The sequence below is a fragment of the Chlorocebus sabaeus genome, chromosome 15 (genome assembly GCF_047675955.1).
Source record: "Chlorocebus sabaeus isolate Y175 chromosome 15, mChlSab1.0.hap1, whole genome shotgun sequence".
In the NCBI taxonomy this organism is placed as follows: domain Eukaryota; kingdom Metazoa; phylum Chordata; class Mammalia; order Primates; family Cercopithecidae; genus Chlorocebus; species Chlorocebus sabaeus.
Window position 1 is genome coordinate 71,018,444 of NC_132918.1, and position 24,630 is coordinate 71,043,073.

General features: G+C 33.5%; 1 protein-coding gene across 3 annotated transcripts in view; it reads right to left on the reverse strand.

The window, feature by feature from the left end:
* The window catches only part of TOP2B (DNA topoisomerase II beta), a 66,238-nt gene that overhangs the window by 30,434 nt on the left and 11,174 nt on the right, over positions 1 to 24,630 (reverse strand). For 2 of the 3 annotated variants that reach the window (XM_073023644.1, XM_008009296.3), the window contains exons 2-15: positions 16,349 to 16,519; positions 15,214 to 15,304; positions 13,858 to 13,921; positions 9,767 to 9,912; positions 8,813 to 8,910; positions 7,534 to 7,746; positions 5,454 to 5,627; positions 4,319 to 4,420; positions 4,072 to 4,209; positions 2,413 to 2,551; positions 1,919 to 2,076; positions 1,639 to 1,764; positions 607 to 717; positions 420 to 525 (exon numbers count right to left, since the gene is read on the reverse strand). In XM_073023644.1, coding sequence (XP_072879745.1) covers positions 420 to 525; positions 607 to 717; positions 1,639 to 1,764; positions 1,919 to 2,076; positions 2,413 to 2,551; positions 4,072 to 4,209; positions 4,319 to 4,420; positions 5,454 to 5,627; positions 7,534 to 7,746; positions 8,813 to 8,910; positions 9,767 to 9,912; positions 13,858 to 13,921; positions 15,214 to 15,304; positions 16,349 to 16,519 — 1,837 coding nt within the window. The remainder of the gene's footprint in view (positions 1 to 419; positions 526 to 606; positions 718 to 1,638; positions 1,765 to 1,918; positions 2,077 to 2,412; positions 2,552 to 4,071; positions 4,210 to 4,318; positions 4,421 to 5,453; positions 5,628 to 7,533; positions 7,747 to 8,812; positions 8,911 to 9,766; positions 9,913 to 13,857; positions 13,922 to 15,213; positions 15,305 to 16,348; positions 16,520 to 24,630) is intronic. The other variant, XM_008009297.3, reaches the window with a different exon arrangement.

Genomic DNA, 24,630 nt, shown 5'->3' on the forward strand with positions numbered 1-24,630 from the left:
AGCTGTGCTCATGCTACTTCTCTCCAGCTTGGGTGACAAAGCGAGACCCTGTCTCAACAATAGGATATTAAAGAAGGTTATGATAATGGTATTATGGGTTACTTAAAAAAATTCTTTTAGAAATACATACTAGTTACAGGTCAAATACTAGACTATAATATCTGGAAGTTTTTTCAAACTGAGTGGCAATAAAGGAAGTTTACAGGAAACAAGACCGGCCATTGGAATGGTGATCCCATTCAATGGAATCTATTACACTATTCTATTTGCATAAATTTTTCTGTAACAATATTTTAAAATCAGTGATAGCTATTTTCGAAGTCTAAAATAGAGTCAAACTTTCAAGATGTCTTTTAGATTGCTTTCATAAGAATATATTTATATCAATATTTAAAATCTAAGTATTTTAAAATACAAACCTTTATAGTACTTGATTTTCCAGGCTTTCTGGTTTTCTATATGTTTTTTCCACTCATCAAATTCAGGAATACTGTAGAAGGAAAGTTCCTGCTTATTTTTGCTTGCCTTGAATTAATTAAAAAAAAAATTAGTTTTTCTGCTACCCTTTAAGACAACAATATAAAAATATATTAATGCAAAGAGTACCTTTACAATAGGAGTAATGAACTCTTCAAGAAAACCATGCTTCAAAAGCGATGGCCAATTGTGATGGATGAAATTAATAAGCAGGCCTTTTATGTGAGAACCATCTTGATCCTAAATAAATGTTAGTAAAGTAAAAAATCCTGTAATACTTTTATAAAATGATAACTTAAACAAATTTTAAAACCTCTGAATGCAAAAAAACAAAATTCTGAATTTTAGAAATGCATTTTACAAAAGCTATTAAGATGATCACACTAAATTTTTTCTTAATAAGCAAATAAAGAATATAGTAGTAATAGACTGAATCTGTCATTATAAAAATGTATTATCATTATATCTGTTCTATAGTTTCCCCAGATTTCACTAAAAGAGTGATTTAAGGATGGAAAATACATAAAATAAAACATGGCTACGATGCCACCTCAATGGGCAATGGTAGGGAAATCCAGGTAATACAGATATTCACAAGTCTTCCTTAGATAAAAAATTGGAAAATTTCTGCTTAAAACTACATATTAATAGTTTTTTCAGTTGCAGATTTTCTCTACAAATACTTTAGAGTGTGTAAGAGAAAATAGTTGAATGCATCTGAAATCCTTACTTTTCAATTTTCTAGATCTTGATTACTGTCATTTTACTATTTAAGTCTTCCTGGTATTTGTGCATTCCAAATCATGCCATCATGTATAAATATTAACCATTATCATTAATCTTTCTTACTTGTTAATTCCATAATTTTGTTCCTACTTGTAGGTAGGCTGCCATACTACCACACTGTATTATATTCTCCTCACACATATTGCATTTTAAAATATTTTTAACTAACCCATAAGACTGTTACCCCAAAAATTAGATAATGTAAAATGTGCTTCATACAAATGTTTCCACCAAATGATGAAGTTTTTTTATTTTTTCCCCGATGTATACTCACTTTCAGTTATACTACCTTGGGGCAAGTCTCATAAAACAAATATTAAAAGTAGAATCTGAAGAAGACATGAATTTGAAATATATGGTAACTTTAAAACCAACCTGATCGGTCATAATCATAATCTTTCCATAGCGTAAGGTTTTCAGAGATTCTGCATCATCGTAACTTTTCTTATATTGTAGACCAACTATTTTAATAATATTATTTATTTCAGCATTTTCCATGATCTGTTCAAAACAGAAAAGCATTGAAAGTAGTTCAAAGTGTTGAAATATACGACGAGTCAGAAATTACATTTAAAAATTCCACAAGTTTAGTCAAGTATTAGAAATGTCATATACATGTGTGCGTGTGTGTATACATATATATATATATATATACCTGTTTATGAGAAGCTTCCCGTACGTTAAGAATTTTGCCCCTGAGTGGAAAAACTCCGTATCTGTCTCGTCCAATCACACCTAATCCAGACACAGCCAGTGATTTGGCAGAGTCTCCCTCTGTTAATATCAGTGTACACTCCAGGGAATGTTTGCCACCTGAAAGAAATTTAAAATTATACATAGTAAAAATTTCTCATACTTTTACTGATGAGAAAAATGAAGTCAGAAAATTAACATCAGAATGCTGACAGTGAAAGATTATAAAAGTTATCTTACATTATTGCTCAGTATAAATATTAAGTATATTTTATTGAATTCCTATCCTCTGAAAATTAGTAATATATTGTGTATGTGATAATTTCAATGAAGTAAAATTACACTCTCAATGGAAAATCATAGTCTAACTATATGTGGAAAAAAAAAAATTTCTGTAACTAGATAAATTAAAAGTGAAACTTAAATCAAAATCTTATTTAAAAATATCAATCTTACCAGCATCATTAGCGTCATCCAGTTTGGGAATACCTTTGATTTTACTGTATTTTACTGATGAACACTTCTTATTCAGCTGAGTCTGAGCCTTAAATTTCACCCAGTTTAGGATACTTTCTACAATGCCACAATTAGAGGCCTAAAAATAAAAGAATAATGGTATACAAACAAGCTGAAAATTCATACATTTAGCTAAAATGTATAGGGCCTAATGCAAGACCTGGAATCTGTGCAATTTTAAGGTATTTTAGGGCAAAACAATAATGGTGATAAGCATCATGATACATGCTAACCAATTTTTACTCAGCTACAGGAAAACTAAAGCTAAAATATAAATACATTAAAAAGGATAACTTTTACATATGAGAAACATTCTATTATAATAAACTCCATGAGGAATATACATTGCTCTTGTTACAAATTAATTTTATTAAAATTAACACAGTGAAAACAGATCCACACATGAACCTACTAGCTGGCAAATTCTAGACGTTGACATTTCTGATATCCTTCAATACAAAATGTGAGCCTTTAATTCACTATGACAAAAAGTATTAACCTAAAAGGAACATTAGGATAACCTTGGTAACTTATTAATAGACTTTATTCTTTAAATAGCTTGGTAACAAAGATTTCAACATTATATATTGTTTGTACTCTGCAGTGAATCCATCTGTGGCAAGATGTTAACCCAGACACAAAAAGGAAAAGAAAGTTAAGTATCTCCAACTCTAAGTACTAAAGGTTTTTTTATCATCCTGGGTGATTTGATGTTAGGTGTATAAAACAGTTTTTTGGAATGTTTAAGACATAAACAAAAGCAGTGAACTGTGTTGCCAAATTTAAACTTAGTGCACCTAAAATGAAAAAGTATAAAATTTAAAATCAAATCACTTCATCAAGGAAACAACTGTTAGGAGGACAGAAATTTGGGAAAGCATTAATATAGGGTAATTTGTACTCAGAATTCATTAAGACTAGATCCAAAAGTACTATTTCTACAGGCCTTAAGTTAGAACCTAAAAACAACTTTTGTTTTTGTTTCTGATAATCTACTTTTTGGAATATGAGAAATACGTTAGTTCTAGGGCAGTTATACAGCATTTCCCCACCAAAATTCCAAAGAGGAGAGGCTGTGATTGATTCATCTTCATTTATTTATTTGTGCTCTCACATTATTTTAGAGAAGTTAACGTAGCCTAAAAAAATTACGTGCAAAGCAAAGCAACTTTAAAACATGTAGAAAATAGTACATTTTGTTATGCATATGTTACCACAATTTTTAAACATGTGTAAAGATAAAATCAGTAGATCAAGTTGAAATGAGAGTAGAAAAGATGAAAGAGTTGCATGAGGATCGGTACATCTGTTAGGGGAAATATGACCTTTACAATGGTCAATGCAAAGCTAAAAATCCAATTAGTTACACAATTTCCTACTTTAGTTCTTGGCAAAACAATTGTTTTAGGAAACATTAAAGTCTACCCTTTAAAGTTATCAAATTAAGCATATTAGTTTGCAGTGCAAGCATGCTTATACCCACAATTAATATGACGAAAGAAACTAATCACAAATAAAGTAAACCAAGAAAACTACCTAAGATTAACTCTTAATAACAACAATAAAAAATAATACAAGTTTTACACAAGTTTTACTCACTGCTTTAAAAAATTTTTCTGACAGCTGGCATTTAGACCCAAAACTTTTGGGCTGCAGAGTCATGTTTTCCTTAGTCTGAGAATCAAAAGTTGGATTTTCAATAAGGCAATTAATAAAAACCCATATATGGTTTTTTACCTGTCGAAAACATAACAAAAAAAGGCAACATCAGAGCTGATATTTAGTAATTCAGCATATATATAATGCATATATATGCATCATATACAATATATAATGCATCCCTTACTTGAAATGGTTTCACTGATACACCAGCTTTGTTCTTTTTCTTAACCACTTCAATCAGTTTACCAACAACTTGATCTACCACATAATCCACGTGCCGTCCACCCTAAAGAAAGAAAACATGTAAAATCCGAATTCCTGTATTGTTAAAGTAGCAAAATATTTTATCTGTATTATAAACCCTATTTTCTAAAAGAGTAACAGGAGTCTCAGAATGAGAGTTGGGATTTTTTTAAAAATAAGGTATTTTAGCTAACGAGCCAATAAATCAACTGTTATGGTGTTTTGGTTTTTTTTCTCACTTCAATTCTATCACCAATTCTGGGGTGCTTTCAAGACCAACAACCAATTTGCTGATCCTCCAGACACCAAATGGATGTTCAACGATGTAATTCAATTTTGATACCAACTACCTGGAGTTAGCACAAGTATTTAGGGTTGGTTAAGGGCTCAGTCCCACAGGACTCCCCACACTTCAAATGCCAGTCACAAGTCCTAGGCCTCCTGTACTTCTAACGAACCTATGACCCACTCCTCAGGAATGATAATTTGCTGGAACAGGTCACAGAACTCAAGAACACACTTTACTTCATTTACCAGTTTTTTATATAGGATCCAGCAATAACAGCCAAATGGAAGAGATGCATAGGGCGTGGTACAGGGGAAAGGGTACACAAAGCTCCATGCCTTACCCAGACATGCCACCCTCTTTGCACCTCAATGTATTCACCAACCTAGGAGTTCTGTGAACTCCACTCCTCAGGAGTTTTTATAGAGCTTTATCACATAGCCATAATTGATTCTTAACTCAGTCACCAGCCCCCTCTCCTCTCCCCAGAGGTTGGGGAAGGTGGGGCTAAAAGCTACAGAAAAAGGAATTTGTCATTCCAAATTTCATAAAATATAAATATGTTCAACTACAAACACTAATCATATAAACTTACTTCTCAATGAATATTTAAATAAATTTTAATACAGCAATTTCATAGAAAACAGGTTTTCTTTTTCATAAGTCAATTCTTATTTAACAAAAACAGATTTGGGTTTTTTGGGGGTTGCTGATATTGTTATTTATTTTGTAGTTTTTAATGAAGCACTGTTCCACCACTGACTTGGAAACAAATAATTTGCTTACTTACTTTTGTAGTCGCAATACTATTTACAAAGCTGATCTGCTGGAATCCTTTTTCACTCAATGTGAGACAAACATCCCATCTTTCATTTGCAAGCTCATGAATAACTTTCAGGGCCACCCCAGTTTCATCCAATTTGTCTTTCACATAAAGATCTACATAACTGCGAAATCCATTTACCTATTAATTTAAAAAACAAAAACAATTAAAAATCTTATACTGGCAGCTCAAATAGGTGAATGACCTTAAGTACGTATACTTTCATTTCATCTCATTTACAACAGTTCTAAATGTACAGACCCAAACCTTAGTGGCATTTCCCAGATCTATTCCTTAACCCTTGACCTTTAAAAAAGAAATTCATTTCTATGTGTACTTGACAAAAAAAAAGGTGTGAAGGGACAGGTAAATTGTTATAAAATATTTCAGAAATTTATATTTTTAAAATGATACAGTAGACTTCTAGTTTCAGTTCAGACAGATAATGAACTAGCAGGAAAAAAAGCTTCCGTCCTTACAAGAAAACGGGTAATCAGACAACAAATTAAAGGGTTTTTCGTGAACCCACTGAAGAATTGAGATCACAGGAGAGCTGGCCATCCTGAAGCCTAGAGACACAAGTGTCTGTAGAAGACCGCAAAACCTAAGCTTTTGCTTACCTGGGGCAGATATAGTAGGAACATTAAACTAGAAATTTTGACTAATTACTACTGAAAGAGTGTATGCTAGTTTGAATGCATAAAGCTTCTAGGGGCTATAGTCATAAGTTCATTTATTCACACTCTTGGAAGTTTTTCCTCCAGAAAACCCACCAAATTCTCACAGAGAAGACTAGTGAGAATCTAGAGAAGGTTTCCCCTCTGCATTCCTATGGTGCCAGCTGGGAGAGAGAAACAGTAGTCACTGGGAAATCCACCCAGATCTATCTCCCTTACCCAAAAAAAAAATGTTTATTCTGCAGGGCAGGGAACCTCAAGGACATAGGCTGAGAACACTGGTCACTGGTGGAAACCTGCTGCAGCTGGGGAAAGAGAATAGAAGGCAGAAAAAAAGTCTTCACCTATGGAGGAGAGGCATAAACTTATAAAGGTCAAACCCCTGAGATACAGGTTCACCATGCACTCCAAAGGTTGGGATGTAATTAGACATTAGAGAACATCTCCCCCAAAATCTACCATCATGCTACCAAGCCTCCAGTAACAACAGTGGGTTTCAGCTGGAAGAGCTGCAAGAGTCAGATCACCTCTGAGGGGCAGCTCAAAAAGAAGGCCCTAAGCCAAAGGGAAAGACAAAAACAAGACAGAATTTGGAAGTCTCTCGTACTCACAGCAGCAACAAACCTCAACACTAATAACTACAGCAAAAATAAACTTCAAACACAGCCCATCTCCTGGGTAAATATAACCTAAGTCCTACACTAATGCTTATTTACCTCAATATCTACTGCCCTACAAAACATATCTGATTTTCCACAACTTACAGGGCGTGCCAAAAGGCAAGAAAAAAAACAATCTGAAAAGATAAAGCAATCATCAGAAACAGAATAAGCACCTCACAGATGTCGTAACATGTATCAGATAAAATATTTTAAATAACAATTAATTAGTATGTTAAAGTATCTAATGGAAAATGTAGACAACATGCAACTTCAGCAAAGACATGGAAACTATAAGAAATAATCAAATGGAAATGCTAAAAATAAAAAACATAGAAAGCACGAGGAATGCCTTTGACAGGCTCTTCAGGAAACTTGATGCAGAGATTGCAAAAAAGTAAACCTGAAGAGAGGGGAATAAAAATTAAACTAATACAAAAAGAGGAAGTAGAGTGAATAAAATAGAGCATTCAAGAACTGGAGACAATATCAAATAATGTAACATATATATAACCAAGAAGGAAAGGAAAGAACAAGACAGAAGCATTATTTGAAGAAAGAATGGGCTAATGTATCAATAATCACTTTAAATGTGAATCATCTAAACACACCAGTAAAAGAGATTACCAGATGAACTTTTAAAAAGGAAGACCCAACAATATTCTCTGTATAAAATAACACAGTATTAAAACTATTTTACAGGAGACTTACAGGCAATTTCTTTCCATTAAACATGACCTTGACCCCTTTACATGAACCAGCCAAATCATATGCCCTTCTGGTCATGAGGGCCACAATATCCTTGTCAAGTTTTTCCATTTTAAATTTGGACAGATCTGGTTGGAATGTTATGCATGTGTAATCTTCACCATCAAAATGTTTAATTTTGGCTTCAGAAGTCTTCATCATATTATTCATCCATGTCTTTAAAAGAAACAAAATCAAATATTTCTATAATGCTTCCATATTTCACAATAAAGATTTCGCTCATTAAATTCATTCATCAAACTATATCAATTTTCCAACCTCACAACAAACCAAACAAATCCTTGATAATATTACAGACAAAAAAAAAATAGTAAATACAGTCAGCCTTTGGGTAGGTTCTACATTTGTAGATTTGACCAACTGCAGCTTAAAAATATTTGGGAAAAAATAATAAAAAATACAAATTTTCAAAATACAGCATAACTGTTCACATGGCGTTTATATTGTATTACGTATTATAAGTAATCTAGAGTTGATTTAAAGTACATGGGAGGATGTGTATAGGTTATATGCAAATACTACCCCATTTTATATAAGGGACTTGATCCTCCTCTGATTTCGGTATAGAAAGGGCATCCCAGAACTAATCCTTCTGAGGGACAACTGTATTACTGTGATAATTATCTCATGTTAAAAATAAACTAAACTGTACAAATTTATAAACTGTCCACAAAATCTCTTTCGAATTCTTCAACATGAACATATAGACTTTTAGAAAAACAAACATGCATGATGCTTTTCCTGACAAAATTACTTTTGCTTACTTCAACAGTGGGGTTGTTGGAAAGCAATAAAGAAAACTTAAAATAAAAATTATTTTAGCTTATATAAAATTTCGAATCATTTTCATAGACCCGCAAGAATAAAATAAAATTTTGAAATACAAATTTGATGATTCATTGAGGAATTTTTCAAACACACTAAGCGGCTGCATGTACATGAGTCTGTGAGGTTTAGGACATTTTCACTAATACTTAACTAAGTTAAATAAAGCCTGTTAAATAAAGCACTTTGTTTTAAAGGAATGATAGAGGAATAGGCTTATATTAAATCTCCCAGGCATTCTGACGTCTCTTTACTCTGATGAATTGACTTGGATAATGCTTTGAAAACAAAAAATGAAGTTATATAGGCATTACTGCAATTTATCTAAGGTTCTACTATCTCAACAAAATAATAAAACATTATTTTAAAAAAAGAAATAGATGTGTTTCTAGCATACCTGCTTAAAACTGTGTTTGTATTCTTTGCAAGCTGTTTCTACTGTAAACTTTGTACTGAAAATATTACAAAGTTTTGCACCATAACCATTACGACCACCTGTAAGAAAAATTAAATGTAAAAGGTTTAGTAAAAATGATTTTAAAGGAATTTTGTTAATTTACTACCATAGGGCAAGGCTGTTGCAAAACTGTTCCACTAACTGCATTATCAATCACCAATTGAATATTCCAGAGCATAATTAGATTTTTTTCATTTAAAGAAAGATACAATTAAGATTTAGCATATATAGTAGTGTAATTAAAATGGGTATTTTGTACATTTACCACAGTCTTTACAATTTCAAAAACATTAAGCTTTGTATCTTTCATGATCCGGTAAATCTCTGTGAGTATGAAATCTGAACTTTCTATCAAACTTGCTTCTCTATTACAAAATTTTAATCTATATCATTTCCCAGAGCCTTGGTTTAAAAAGCAAAACAAAACAAAACAAAAAAACCTATCAACCTATTTGGGCAACATAAGTAAGTATGAAAACATATGATTTTGGTCAAAGCACTTTCAACTCTATTTACAGAGTCTAGATTTTCGAACCTGACCTTCTTAAGGAAAAGAGTTTAAAAGTAACTTAATACCAAAAGACACAGTACTTATGTAATAAAAAATTTATATACATAGACATCATACTAGTCCTATCTAAAAATCAAAACTCAAGCTATCAGCCAAGTTAAACTTCCAGCAGTTCTAACAACACAGTCAATGTACTATCAGACTTAAGGTTTTAAAATGTCACTGCTAAACTATTATCAAGACAATATTTATACATGATAGTTTATAAATATTAATTCTGAAAATGATTTTCTCACACCAAAACTGTACAATTTCCTTAGTAAGTTATACATTCTATATTAAGAAAACAGTATTTTTCAATCAAAATTCCATTCAGACTTTACCTGTAACTTTTTTCTCATCATCATCATAGTTACTGGATGTTAAAAGCTGTCCAAAAATTAAAGCAGGAACATAAACTTTCTCTACCTTGTGTTCTACTACTGGAATGCCTTTTCCATTATTCCAAATGCTTATAATATTAGATTCACTGTATAAAAAAAAAGAAAAGCAGAATTTAGAGCTTAAAATAGTAAAGATAAATTAATTCATTAAAAAGTAATCTAGAATAAACCTTAAAGATTGTAAGACAGTAGTCATTATCAATTGGAAGGCACTGATTCATCTCTCAAGAAAATACTCGCTGAGGACAAACATTTCTTTCCCTGAGTCATAACTAATAGAGAAGAATTATGAAGGAAATAAAGGCAAGAATGGAAAATTACAGACCTTAAATATCTCAGGATGACAAAAAAGGCAACATACTCATGAGAAAACCTTAAAAAAAGGTTTCATCATGTTTAGCACACGGTACTGTAATTAAAATAGGCATTTTTAGGTTAATTATCTTCATCACAATTTCAAAAAAAAAAAAATCAACGTTTGGCATCCTCAACATAGCTAAGTCTATATGAGTGTGAAACTGGAACTTGCTACCAAACTCTCTTATAAAATTTCAACCTATATCATTTCTCAGATCTGGTATTTATCTCTGTAATCTCTAAACAATTATTCAGAATTTTATAATTTGCTCCATTGATAATATTCAATAAAAATTAAGAATAAGAATATTGCATTTAATAGTTTACAAATAAATTTTCAAAAATAATTAGGCTAAAAAAAAACACTGAAAATCTAAATATCCAATACTTATCAGTTGGCAAGAGGTTAAATAAATGACACATCAACATAATAAAATACTTGCAAGTAGTTTAAAAAAATTAAGTGGATCTATGTAAGTTAATAACGAAAGCTGTCTATAATATGTTGAATAAAGAGAAAGATATAAAACAGTATATATACTATAATTCCATTTGTTAAAAGAAGAAATGTCTACATATATAATTTAGCATGAGTATACAATTTTTTTTTAAGCTATAGTTTTAAAGTTTCAATTCTAAGTAAAGAATACTTAAGCTAGAGGAATATTTTGAACTCTGGTTAATATGCTTTCCACATTTGTTTTTTTGTTTGAGACAGAGTCTCGCTCTGTCACCCAGGCTGGAGTGCAGTGGCACGATCTCAGCTCACTGCAACCTCTGCCTCCTGAGATCCAGCAATTCTCCTGTCTCAGTCTCCCAAGTAGCTGGGATTACAGGCGCGCACCACCACGAACAGCTAATTTTTGTATTTTTATTAGAAACGGTGTTTCACCATGTTGGCCAAGCTGGTCTCAAACTCCTCACCTCATGATCCACCCACCTTGGCCTCCCAAAGTGCTGGGATTACAGGCGTGAGCCATTGTGCTCAGCTTCCACATTTGTTTTTAGTCAGATAGACAACCACAAATAAATTGTTTCAATACTATTATATTATATTATTTAATAAGTGTTAAGTTCCCTTGTAAGAAGTTGCTCTAACTTCTCTAACTTCTAGAAGAACTGTCCAAATTCTGTATGGCATACCTTGTATTTAATCTATTCTCATGGCTTTACAACCATGTTTTCCTTAAATTTTATCCCCACATCACAGAATACTATGGAGGAAAAGAAAGAATAAGAGCTAGACTGTATTATATATCCTATATACTTTGCCCATTAGCTATTAAAATTTAACCTCTCCTCCACACAAGAAGTTTATGTGAACAAATGTACAAAGAAAAATAAAAATCTGCTATACAAAAATGTTAAAAAGAATGAAACTCAAAGGATACAAAAATGGACAGCAGATAAAACTGGATCGATTGGATAAACAGTGCAACAGCTCTTTTTCTCATTTAAATTTAGCTTTAAAATGACAATTAGAAATCTTACTGAAGCAAAAACTGCACTGCTGAAATAGCATTTATTTTAATCAAAATAATACTGATTTCCATAGTATATGTGGTAAAAAAAAAAAAAAAAAAAAAAGATGACTATGGGACAAAATTCACAAGAGACAAAATGCTATAGTTAAAACTCAGAAATACAATATACAAATCAGCAACTTCTCACAAAATGCTTGCCTAACGCCAATTTTAGAAGTATATGAAATTCAATTAAAGGCAAGATTAAGACTCAATTTTTCATCAATGTTTCATAAACAACAAAAGAAATAAGAAAGGAGGGGTGAAAAAATATACTACCATCACCTTTTCTTCTTGGAATAGCTAAGGATTTTTGTTTATATTGAAATAAAATAATTTTCTACCAGAAGCAGTTAAAATGAGGTGGGAAATATGAAAAAAAAATTGATATCTCATTGCCATTGAGAAAACAAACTTATTTATAATTTTCCCTCTTATGCCTACACAAAAATGTTTGTTGATTAAAAACAGAGTATAAAATGGAGTGATAAAGGCACTAGAATTACTAGAATTATGTAGAATTACACTTTGTACAAAATCTGTAATGAACTGATAAGTAAAATAAACCAAGAGCCCTTATCCAGTCTACAGAGTTGTCTTACAGCTCACTTCTTCATTGTTTTTTTTTTGTTTTTTTTTTTTTTTTTTTAAGACAGGGTCTTGCTCTGTCACCCAGGCTGGAGTACAGTGACACAATCATGGCTCTCTGCAGCCTGACCTCCCAGGCTCAAGCAATCCTCCCACCTTAGCCTGCTGAGTAGCTGGGACTACAAGCACGTGCCACTATGCCCAGATAATTTTGGTTTTTTTTTTTTTTTTTTTGGTAGAGACAGGGTTTCACCATGTTGCCCAGACTGGTCTCTAACTCCTGGGCTCAAGGGATCCGCCTGACAGCCTCCCAAAGTGCCAGGATTACAGGCGTGAGCTGCTGCACCTGGTTTAGCTCACTTCATCACTTTGTTATGATGGTATGCTACACTCTAGTTCTTAAATTTAATCTTATTGTATTAATGTGGCTAAAATATTTGGACTAATATGGCTAGTACCACATAAAAGAACTAAACAATTGCAAATACGTTCATCAAGAGTGTATTTAAAGAAGGTTCTTTCTTTCTTAGTTTTCAATTAGAATTGTTCAATTTTGAGAACAATTCAAAAATATCAAACATTCAGTGTCTATTACTCCTTACTCTCCTAAAACATAATAAATGAAGAGAGGTATGATTTTTAATTGACAATTGCCTAAACAAGGAAAAGGAATCTTAACAGCCAAAATTTCCTTGAAACCATCTTAAACTTCTGTATAAGTTGTAATTTATGTCTTGTATGCCTTATATAACTTCTCAAGAACGTATTCATTATAGAAATAATCCAAATTTTTTTTAAAAAAAGAATGGAGAAGAAAAATAAAGAATCCAACAGCATAGTTATATGGTAACATTTTCATATAAAATACAGTTAACTTCAAGGTATAACCAAATTATAGTTTTATTATACTACTAATCTTAACTGAAATTAGATTACTAATAGTAAAACTACAACTGAATTATTAGATTTTTGTTTACTAGAGAAAAATCTTAAAATCATGCTAAATTACTAATGAAATTACAAATGATGAATGTAATATTTTACAAAAGGCATGCTGGTAAAAACAGGAGAAATATAACAGTTATGTTTCTGATTTAACATTACTATTTTTTATACACCTTCATCCTACGCAAAAAAATAATAAAAATCACCACAGTAATATAATTAGCTAAACAACTAGTTACACCAACAGTAGCTAATCTATTAAATCATGTCATAAATAATGGAAAACTCCAAACACCAATCATGAAAAGTAAATTTAAAGTATAACTGGAATCACACTAACGGCCCTTAGCCTTGAGTCCCAAAGAAAAGATAGGTGACTACTCTAGCAGCTGAAATAGCATATATAGCATCAAAGAAAAATGGTCTCCAAAAGTCCCGACAGGGAAGTTCTTTGAAAGAAAAGACAATAAATGACACAGAAAAGAGGCAAAAATTACAAAGTCTCAAACAACAGGAAAACAAAAAAGTACTACCCACATACATTATTTGAGGAGTACTCATAAATTGGGGACTATCTGAATAAAACAGCATAAAAAATTAAACTTTAAATATACTTACGGATCAATAGAAACTTTAATACAAGTCATGTTCTTATCCCTCTGTTTATTGTCAGCAGCATTAACTACAAAATTAAACATCTCAGTGAGTAATATACAAAATTATATAAATAAACACATGGACACAACTTTATGTGCATCACTGCTTAATATAAACATCTACATATGGTAATAGTTAATGAAAATAAGTACCATTAACTTCTCATATAAAATCTTATTTTCTAAATAATATTCCTAAATTGTATTATCACATCAAATTACTGTTATGTTTTCCATCACAAAAAAGAGAAGGAAATGTTTTAGTATACATATTAATCAAAACAAATTAAGTCAGAGCCAACACCTGCATTTTACAACACCCAAATCCAGGTCTAAAAGTAAAAACTTTTGTTTAATTATATTTTTTTCTTGGTAACAAGTAATTGCATTCTACTGACCTCTTTCAATGAACTAGTGACTTTATAGGCATATTGAATAGAAACCAGTTCATCTTTAGTTACCAAAAAAAGTGTTTAACACCCTTAGAAATCAAAATTCTGTATCCTAGGCACTATAACTGACAACATAAATATTTTTGCATTCACTAACCACTGCTTCAAGGAAATTTGAACATAATCATAGAAGAAATATGTTCCTGACAAACCCTTGTAATAAACTTAAAACAGTAAAATTATAATATGGAGGCAAGAGTAAAGGTATAAAATGTAACCCAGTTTTAATCTCTTACTTCTTCACCAAATACCAACAGAAGCAGCTCTGAGAGACCCATACAACTACACTAGGAAACCTCAAGTTGCACTGAGATGGCAGAGCAAGAGAATTTCTAGAGTGTCCTTGGTTAGAATATTTCCAAAGTACAAGCATTCCCTGGCAGTCAACTAGGCATTCACATAATTTAATTAACCATGTGATTTCGAGAGGATAGAGAACATTTAGAGCAATGGTTATTAAACTTGGCTGCCCAACAGAAGTGTCTGATTTGTTGGTGAAAAACATATTTACATATCCCAACTCAATGAATCTGCAAAATCAGTCCCTGTCATCTCCATATTCAAGATGCCCCCAGGTAACTGTGATGCTAGCAAATCCCAGAAGACTACACATAGAGGAGTACAGACCAAATATGGGATTACAAACACAACACACCGATTTCATAGATGAAGAAAATGAAACAGATGAAACAGAGATAAACACTACAGATCATGGTATAAATTTTCTGAAGATCATTTATATTCCGAAGGATAAAAGCCAGAGATATACCCTTCAAGTTTATACTGGTTAAGTCTGGCTTTATATATAAAAGGACATTATGATGATATTAATAGAAATATGCATTAAATCCTAAGCAAGTACTCACCCAAAATTTCATCAAAGATCTTGTATAAACCTGGCACAAAGGTAACCTCTCTGCAATTCATTCCTACATCTTCATCATACACCCACATGAACTGCATTGAAAAATTCAAAAATAGTTTTTTACTCGATAAATCCTTAACATCAATTTTTCATGGTATAATCCACATCCAGTCATTTACACTATACAAATACTTAGATCTGCGAAGCAGAAAAACATATACAACTTCAGTAATAGTCAACTTCACTATTCATAATAAATTAATCTCAAAATTGAGAAATTGTTCATTTTGTATCAAGTTTGTATTATTATACATGAAGTCAGTTTTTCTTTTTTTTTTCCTTTTTTTTTTGAGACAGAGTCTTGCACTGTCACCCAGGCTGGAGTGCAGTGGCACGATCTCGGCTCACTGCAAGTTCTGCCTCCCGGGTTCATGCCATTCTCCTGCCTCAGTCTCCCAAGTAGCTAGGACTACAGGCGCCTGCCACCATGATTGGCTAATTTTTTGTATTTTTAGTAGAGACGGGGTTTCACCGTGTTAGCCAGGATATTCTCGATCTCCTGATCTTGTGATCCACCCACCTCGGCCTCCCAAAGTGCTGGGATTACAGGTATGAGCCACTGCGCCTGGCCTTAAAGTCAGTTTTAACGTAAGACATCAATAATTATTAGAAACAGAATTAAATAGTTGAAAAAATAAAAACATTACTTTTCATAAATAATGGAAAATGCATGCTTTTTTTTTTTTTCATAATACAGGGAGCAAGTAAAATAATACGAACAAAGCAAGACTTTGGAGTCAGAGAGATCTACTTTGAATCCCAGTTCTTACTAGTCTCAACTAGTCATGTTGGCCAGGCTGGTTTTCAACTCCTGACCTTAGGTGATCCATCTGCCTCGGCCTCCCAACATGCTGGGATTACAGGCGTGAGCCACCGTGCCCGGGCTCTTGTGATGGTTTTTATCCCCAGAAAGAAGTAAATACCTTTCTACTTCTAGATCTTTCACCCTACTTTGACCATGACTATAGATAGGTGAAATTACAGATTTCTAAAGCATGTAATTACAATTTTATCAACATTAAAAAGTAGATATAGATGCACATCTCCTAATTTCAATCAATTTTAGCAATAATTACCTGCGTCAATGGCTCCACTGACCCAATATATGTATCAGGACGAAGAAGAATGTGTTCAAGTTGTGTCTTCTTCTGATACACTCTCTCAACAGACAACTTCTTTGAAGAATCATTTTTGTTGGCAGTTTCTGACTCTTCTTTTTTTGCAGCATTGTTCTGATCAAAAAGAGTCTAAAATTAACCAAAAAATCAAATTGAAATAACCTACTAAGGGGTAAACAATGAGTATGGACACACGACATGGGTTTTCTTTTTTAATGGCAAAATTATCTTTCAGACCCACTGATTTTTTAAATCCTAAAGAAAACACAAGTCTATTACTGACAGTCTGGCTCTTATTATATAACGTGAACCTGTAGTTTTGACTGAGCCCAAAACATGGGTATAGTCACCAGAATCACTAGAGCAGTCTCTAGCAATCCAAAAATACAAACATTTCCCAATTCTATAAGATATCAAGTTTGTTTGTTTTGTTTTTGAGACAGTCTTGCTCTGTCGTCCAGGTTGGAGTGCAATGGTGTGATCTTGGCTCACTGCAGCCTCTGCCTCCCAGTTTCAAGTGATTCTCCCGCCTCAGCCTCCTGAGTAGCTGGGACTACAGATGCGCACCACTATGCTCAGCTAGTTGGTTTTTTTGTTTGTTTGTTTTTGTTTTGTATTTTTAGTAGAGACAAGGTTTCACCATGTTGGCCAGGCTGGTCTTGAACTTCGGACCTCAGGTGATCAGCCTGCCTTGGCCTCCCAAAGTGCTAGGATTACAGGCGTGAGCCACCATGCCTGGCCTCAAGTTAATTTTTGTGGTCTTCAAAACCTTGAGTTCTGGTGAGGTTACAAAATCACAATGACTGAACCTTGCTAGGTACAGGAGCCCCAGAAGCTTCCAGATGTAAGCTCTCCACCATTAAGTTACTGAAGACTACGGTACAAACAAATATGACCTACGCAAAATATTAACCTATGTAGTTAATAAACACTGATATGACTAAAAATATAATAGCTTATAAAATCTTCAAATTTCACACATTTGTAGATCATGCCAATAATTCCTCACGTATCAGCTCCGGGTGCCCCAATACTGATACCAGTTTCTCTACCAGTTTCAAGGAGGCACAGGTTGGTGCCTAATTCTAAATTCTAATTCTAAACATTCCTACAGCAGATGAGGATGTCAAATGAAATTTCCAAGGTCTACAAATTTCCTTGTCTTCTTAAGAGCAGCAGAGAATATACTTCTCTCCTTCTGGGATTCTTCAATGCTGACAAATATGACATCCCACTAAAAAGATATGATGGCCTATTTTTTCAGAGTCAAAAAATAACGCAATGAGAATTAAAATATCTTCATAGGCCTTCAAATTTTAGTAGAAATTGAAGAAACAGAATACAGACAATAGAAGATACAGAGATTTTGTGCATTTAAACAAGCAGTACGCAATTTTAATTCCTCTTTTAAGTTTTTATTTTTAAAAACTTTATCATTAAGCATGTTTAAAAATCAAAAACATGACCTGTGAAAAGTCTAAACCAAGAATTTAATATATCCTGAGGAAACTCAAACATTAATTATAATTTCACAGTGCAGTAAGTTTTATATAAAATTAAAGATTTAATAATAGTTCAAAATAAAAGTATTAAAAAATAACTCATTCTACTAGATTTTAAACTACATTCTTATACATTCCTACATTTATAAGTTTTTCCATTAACACTGCTCAAAGACAATTAAAAATAGCTTTGCATAAAAGCAAATAATTCTGTTTCACAAAGTTTTCACATTCTACTTCTGCAAAAGTTAGATGATGAACTAGCTGGCCAGAAAGATGAACTTTATTTTTTAAATACCAGAGAGTCTTCAAATTTCTAATCATATTCCTTGCGTTTTATAAAGAAATAGTTGATTGGTAAAAACGACTTATGTTTAGGGGCCAGGCACAGTGACATTAATTTATAGAAATGATTCTAACAATTAAAATCACAATTTATTTTTTAATGGAGCCTCAAAATAGTTAGAACAAAGATCATAATCATTAAAATCACACTGTAAGAAAGTACTCAAAGAAGACGGATGCTATGGAATCAAAGATAGGTAACATTTTACCATTAACTTAGAACTGCTATTTTAAGTCTGCAATTATTGACATAAAGGTTGAGGACACATGACAACCATACAAGTAAAAGCTTTCCTATTCCAGGCTACTCTTCCAAAACCAACCCCATCACAAAGAAAATATTTTCAAGATGAGACTCAACCAGAGGCTCATGTCTATCTAATTTGTATGAACTAAGCTGAACTAAAGGGCGCACAGGGATTAAAAAACAAAACAAAAAAACGAACAACAACAACAACAAAAAAACAGGAGTAAAGCCTTACCTCATGCTTTCTTCAAGAATTTACAACTTTTTCCATACTTCCTTACTTATAATCACCACCTCTTCCTCCCTGCATCTCTTCCCAAATGGATACATTACCAAAAAAAGTTTGAAAGCTTGAACTCACCAAATCTCTATCAAGTTCAAAGACTTGCCATTCTTGCTAAGATAAAGTCTAAAAAAGCAGATAACATTTGAGTGTGGTCAGCCAGATGGCAAAATAAGAAACCCCAGGCCTTTCTTTCCCCATGAAGACATGGATTCAACAATAACATATAACCCAACTGCCTTTGTGATACATTCCAGCACCCCAGGTGAGCATAAAATAGCATCAAAGCTCATGTCCTCCCTCCTATCTGCCCCAGCAAGGCAAGATTGAGAAAAACATGACAACAGCAACTTTCACCTTCTCCCTGGGGAGGAGCAGAAGAGGAATATACCTCCAATGGAACAGTTGGGGGCAGTGCTACCCTAGAAACCTCTTGACTGAATCTAAGTACTGACATTGAACAGGGTGCCAGGTTGAGGGTCACTGAGAACAAAGGCAATCAAAGTTTAGCATCAGACTCTGTAGTATCAGAAACAGACACAAGGTGGAGCTCCAGTACTGTAGTTTACTACAGCACCAGCGGCCACAAGTAAAGCAGATACATACACTCCAGAGAGAGCAAACACAGACAGACCCAAACCTCTTCAATTAAGAAATTCCATGCACAAACCTAAAGAGGATGCATCCCCATAAAAGATTTGTGAGGTCTCAGGATTCCCTAGCTAGACAAACTGGATGAAGAAAGTCTTCCCAGTATGAAACCAGACTGCAAAGACTGGAGAGTTAGCTAAGCCTTCAAATGCCAAAGCCCTAACAGAAAATAACAATACAAAGAAACAAGGAAATACGGCTGATTCAATGTAAAAAATTAAATTGCAGCCAGGCGCAGTGGCTCACACCTGTAATCCTAGCACTTTGGGAGGCTGAGGCAGGCAGATCCCTTGGGCCCAGAGCTCAGAACCAGTCTGAGTAACATGGCCAAATCTCTCTACCAAAACAAAACAAAACAAAACAAATTAGCCAGGTGTGGTAGTGCACACTTGTAGTCCCAGCTACTTGGGAGGCTGCAACAGGAGGATTGCCTCAGCCCAGAAGGTTGAGGCTGCAGTAAGCCATCAGCACACGACTGTACTCCAGCCTGGCTGACAGAGCAAGAGCCTGTCTCAAAAAAATAATAAATAAATCACCACAAATTGAGCCTAAAGAAATGGAAATATAGTCATACAAAGAATTCAAATTAACTGCCAAGGGATGCTTAATGAAATAAATGAGTACAGATGGACAAACAAAAACTCAGTGTAACAATGCATAAACAAAAAGAAAAAAAACAAAGATAAAAACTATGATGAAGTAGCCAACATTATTTCTGGAACTGAAGCATACAGTAAATGAATTGAAAATACACTAGAGGGATATCACAGTAGACTTGAGTAGGCAGAATTTTTTTAAATCAGCAAATCTGAAGACAGGACTTTCAAAACTGCCAAGGGAAAGGAGAAAAAAGGCAAAGGAATGAATAAACACAAAAAGAGCTTAAAGAACTTATGGGCCACTATCATCAGAACAACATATACATTATGTAAGTCTCAAAGGAGAAGAAAGGGAGGAATGGGGAAAGAGCCTATTTGAAGAAATAAGAGCTGAAAACTTTCCAAATCTGAGGACATAAATGGACATACAAATTAAAGAAGCTCAAGGAACTCCAACAAGGATAAATGTAAAGAAAACTACACCAAGACACATCATAATTACACTGTCAAAAGTCATAGACAGAGAGAGAATCTTGAAAGCAGCAACAAAAAAGTGAATCATCAAGTACAAAGGAGCTTCTGTTCGATTACTAGCCAATTTCTCAGCAGAAACCTTGCAAGGTAGTAGGGATTGGAAGAATATATCTGAAGTACTGAAGAGAAAAAAAAAAAACACACGGCCAACCAAGAACATTATATCTAGCTAAAGTGCCCTTCAAAAATGAAGTAGAAATTAAGACTTTCTCAGATAAACAAATGCTGGGACAGTTCATCACCACCAGGTTTGCCCAACAAGAAATGATAAAGGGAGTCCCTTACAGCAAAATGATAAAAAATAGCAACACAGTAACACAAAAATACTTAACTCCCTGGTAAAGTCCAAGGAGACTTCAAAAAGTTCCTGGAAAAATGGAATCAAAAGATAAAAAGAAAAAATATAAATTTTATTTCTCAACAGAAGCTCCCTAAAGGTCAAGACACTTTTATAAGTGATGATATCAGCCATTTAGCACATCTCTAAAGACCAAGGGTCTTGGGAATTTATGCCAATGCAGTCTTTTTACATTACCAACTGAAAAAAAAATAGGTGCCTTTTAAAGATTTAAGATTAGTAAACAAAACAAACAAACAAAAAAAAACTCACAAGGGGCGAAATCAAGACTATAAGATAGATGCCTAATTATTTATCAACAAAAATCTCATGAAATTGCTCGTTTGATGAAAGGAATGAGCAGGCGTACTATCATGATGGAGAAAGACTTTGGTGAAGCTTTCCTGGGGATTTTTCTGCTAAAATTTTACCTTTCTCAAAACACTCTCATAATAAGCAGATGTTATCATTCTTTGGCCCTTCATAAAGTCAACAAGCAAAATGCCTTGAGCATCCTAAAAAACTGTTGTCAAGACCTTTGCTCTTGACCTGTCTTCTTTTGCTTTGATTGGACCACTTCCACCTCTTAACAGCCATTGCTTTGATCGTGTTTTGTCTTCAGGATTATGCTGGTAAAGCCCTGTTTCATCTCCTGTTACAATTCTTTGAAGAAATTCGTCAGGATTTGATCCCATTTGTTTAAAATTTCCATTAAAAACTTTGCTCTTGTCTGCAGCTGATCTAGGCACAATGGTTTTGGCACCCATTGAGTGGAAAGTCTGTGAATCTTTAATTTTTCATAAAGAATTGTGGAAGCTGAACCAACTAAGACATCTATGGTGTTGGCTATTGTTTCTGCTGTTAATCATTGGTCCTCTTCAATAAGGGCATGAACATGATTAATCTTTTCCTCACAAATTGATGCAGATGGTCTGCTGCTGCAGGCTTCATTTTTAATATCATCTCATCTCTTCTTAAAAGAAGTTATCCATTTGTAAACTGCTCATTTATTTGAGACATTGGCTCTGTAAACATACTGTAAATCAATGATTTCACCATTTTTCCACCTCAGCTTCTTCATAAACTTGATGTTTGTTCTTGCTTCAATTTTAGCATAATTCATATTGCTCTGATAAGGGCTCTTTTCCAAATGATGTCTTATCCTTCCTAGTACCTCAAACTAGATTTTGTTCAGAAATGTTATAACAAGTTAGTAGAAGTTTATTTTGATACAAAAAATTTTTGAAATCCATGCATAATTTTCTCATAATACACATTTTCCATGAACTTTTTGAAGACTATTTGTATATAAACAAATATGACATCTTCTCGTATTGTAATGCAGTAATACAGATCACTTAAATATGGTATAGAATTTTTAAAGCATAAAAAATAATTATACATCGGTGTTAAAATATACACAATATAAAAAGAGGTAAAGTGTCATCAAAAACAAAGCAGGGGAGGGCAGAGGTGAAAAAAGGAAGAGTTTTCATACATAATTGAAGTTACTAATTTAAAATTTAGTTTTATCACTTGAAGATATGTTATGTAAATTGCAAGGTAAAGTCAAGGAAAATATCTGTAGAACACACACAAAGAGAAATTAGAAGAAAATCAAAACATGTCACTAAAAAAAAAAATCAATGAAACACAAAAGAAGGCAGCAAGGGAGGAAAGATGGACAAAAAAGCTATAAGACATACAAAAACAATAATCAAAATGGCAATAGTGAGTCCATGTCAATAATTATTTCAAATGTGAATTGGGCCAGGTATGGTGGCTCACATCTGTAATTCCAGCACTTTGGGAGACCGAGGTGGGCAGATCACTTGAGGTCAGGAGTTAGAGACCAGCATGGCCAATATGGTAAAACACTATCTCTACTAAAAATACAAAAATTAGCCAGTTGTGGTGGCAGGCACCTGTAATCCCAGCTACTCGGGAGGCTGAGGCAGAAGAATCACTTGAACCTGAAGCAGAGGTTGCAGTGAGCCAAGATTGTCCCACTGTACTCCAGCCTGGACAACAGAGGGAGATTCCATCTAGAAAAAAAAAAGGTTAAGTGCCCCAAATAAAACACATAGATTAGCCAATGGAATAAAAAAAAAGATCCAACTATAGGTTGTTTACAAGACACCTGCTTCAGATCCAAAGATGCACAAAGCCTACAAATAAAAGGATGGAAAAAGACATTCCATAAAACTGGAATCTGAAGAGAGTGGCTGTACTTATATCAGACAACATAGACTTTAAGACAAAAACTGTCACAAGAGACAGAATAGGACATTATATAATGATAAAAGGGTCAATTCACCAGTAAGATATGCATCTAACATTACAGTTCACAAATTTATGAGCAAACACTGACAGAAGTGAAGGGAGAGAGAGAACACAATAATAGTAGGAGACTTCACTAGCCCACTTTCAGTTATGGATAGAACAACCACACAGAAGATCAATAAAGACGCAAAGAACTTGAACAACACTATAGACCAATTGGACCTAACAGACATACCAATGAACAACAGCAGAATACACATTCTTTTCAATTGCACATGGAACATTCTCCAACATAGACCACGTTACGTGACAAAACAAGTCTTAACAAACTTAAGAAGACTGTAGTCATATAAGGTGTATTTTCTATCAACAATGGCACTAAACTAGAAATCAACAGAAGGAAAACAGTAAAATCCACAAAAAAGTGGAAGTTAAACAACTCACTCTTACACAACCAATGGGTCCAAAGATGAAATCACAAGGGAATTTAGAAAATATCAGGAGACAAATGAAAACAAAAACACAATACACCAATATTTATGTAATGCGGCTAAAACAGTATTACACTTAACATTAACAATCAATAAAGATCTCGAATTAACAACCTAACTTTAGACCCTTTCAAAGAACTAGGAAAAGAGAAACTAAACCAAATTAATGAAGGCAAATAAAGTATAAAACAAAGATAAATAAAATAGAGAACAGAAAAACAATGAGAAAAAAAAAATCAATGAAACCAAGAGTTTGTTTTTTGAAAAAATTAACAAAACTGACAAACTCTTAGCTAGATTACGTAAGAAAAAAAGAGATAATCAAATAACTAAATCAGAAATGAAAGGGGACATCATAATTGATGTCACAGAAATAAAGAAGATTATAAAAGACTTACATGAACACATATATGGCAACAGATTACATAATCTAGAAGAAATGAATACATTCCAAACATATAATCTACCAAGATTGAATCATGAGTAAATAATCTGAACAGCCCTATAGCAAATAAGGATATGAAGCAGTAATCAAAAACTTCCCAACAAAGAAAATCCCAGGACCAGATGGCTTCACTTGAAAATTCTACCAAATAATCAAAGAATTAACTCTTGAAACTCTTAACAAAAAAATGAAGGGCAGAGAACACTTCCAGAATCATTCTATGAAGCCAGCATTTCTCTGATATAAAAACTAGAAGACAGAACAAGAGGACTACGGAACAATACCCCTGACGAAGACTGATGCAAAAATCTCCCCCAAAATACTAGCAAACTCAATACAATAGCACTTTTTTTTTTTTAAGAGAGGGTCTCATTTTGTTGCACAGGCTGGAGTGCAGTGGCATGATGATGGCTCACTGCAGCCTCAACCTCCCAGGCTCAAGTGATTCTCCCACCTCAGCACACCCACCCTCCTCCTCAATACCTCACAACCCCTGCCCCAAGCAGCTAGTACTACAACTGTG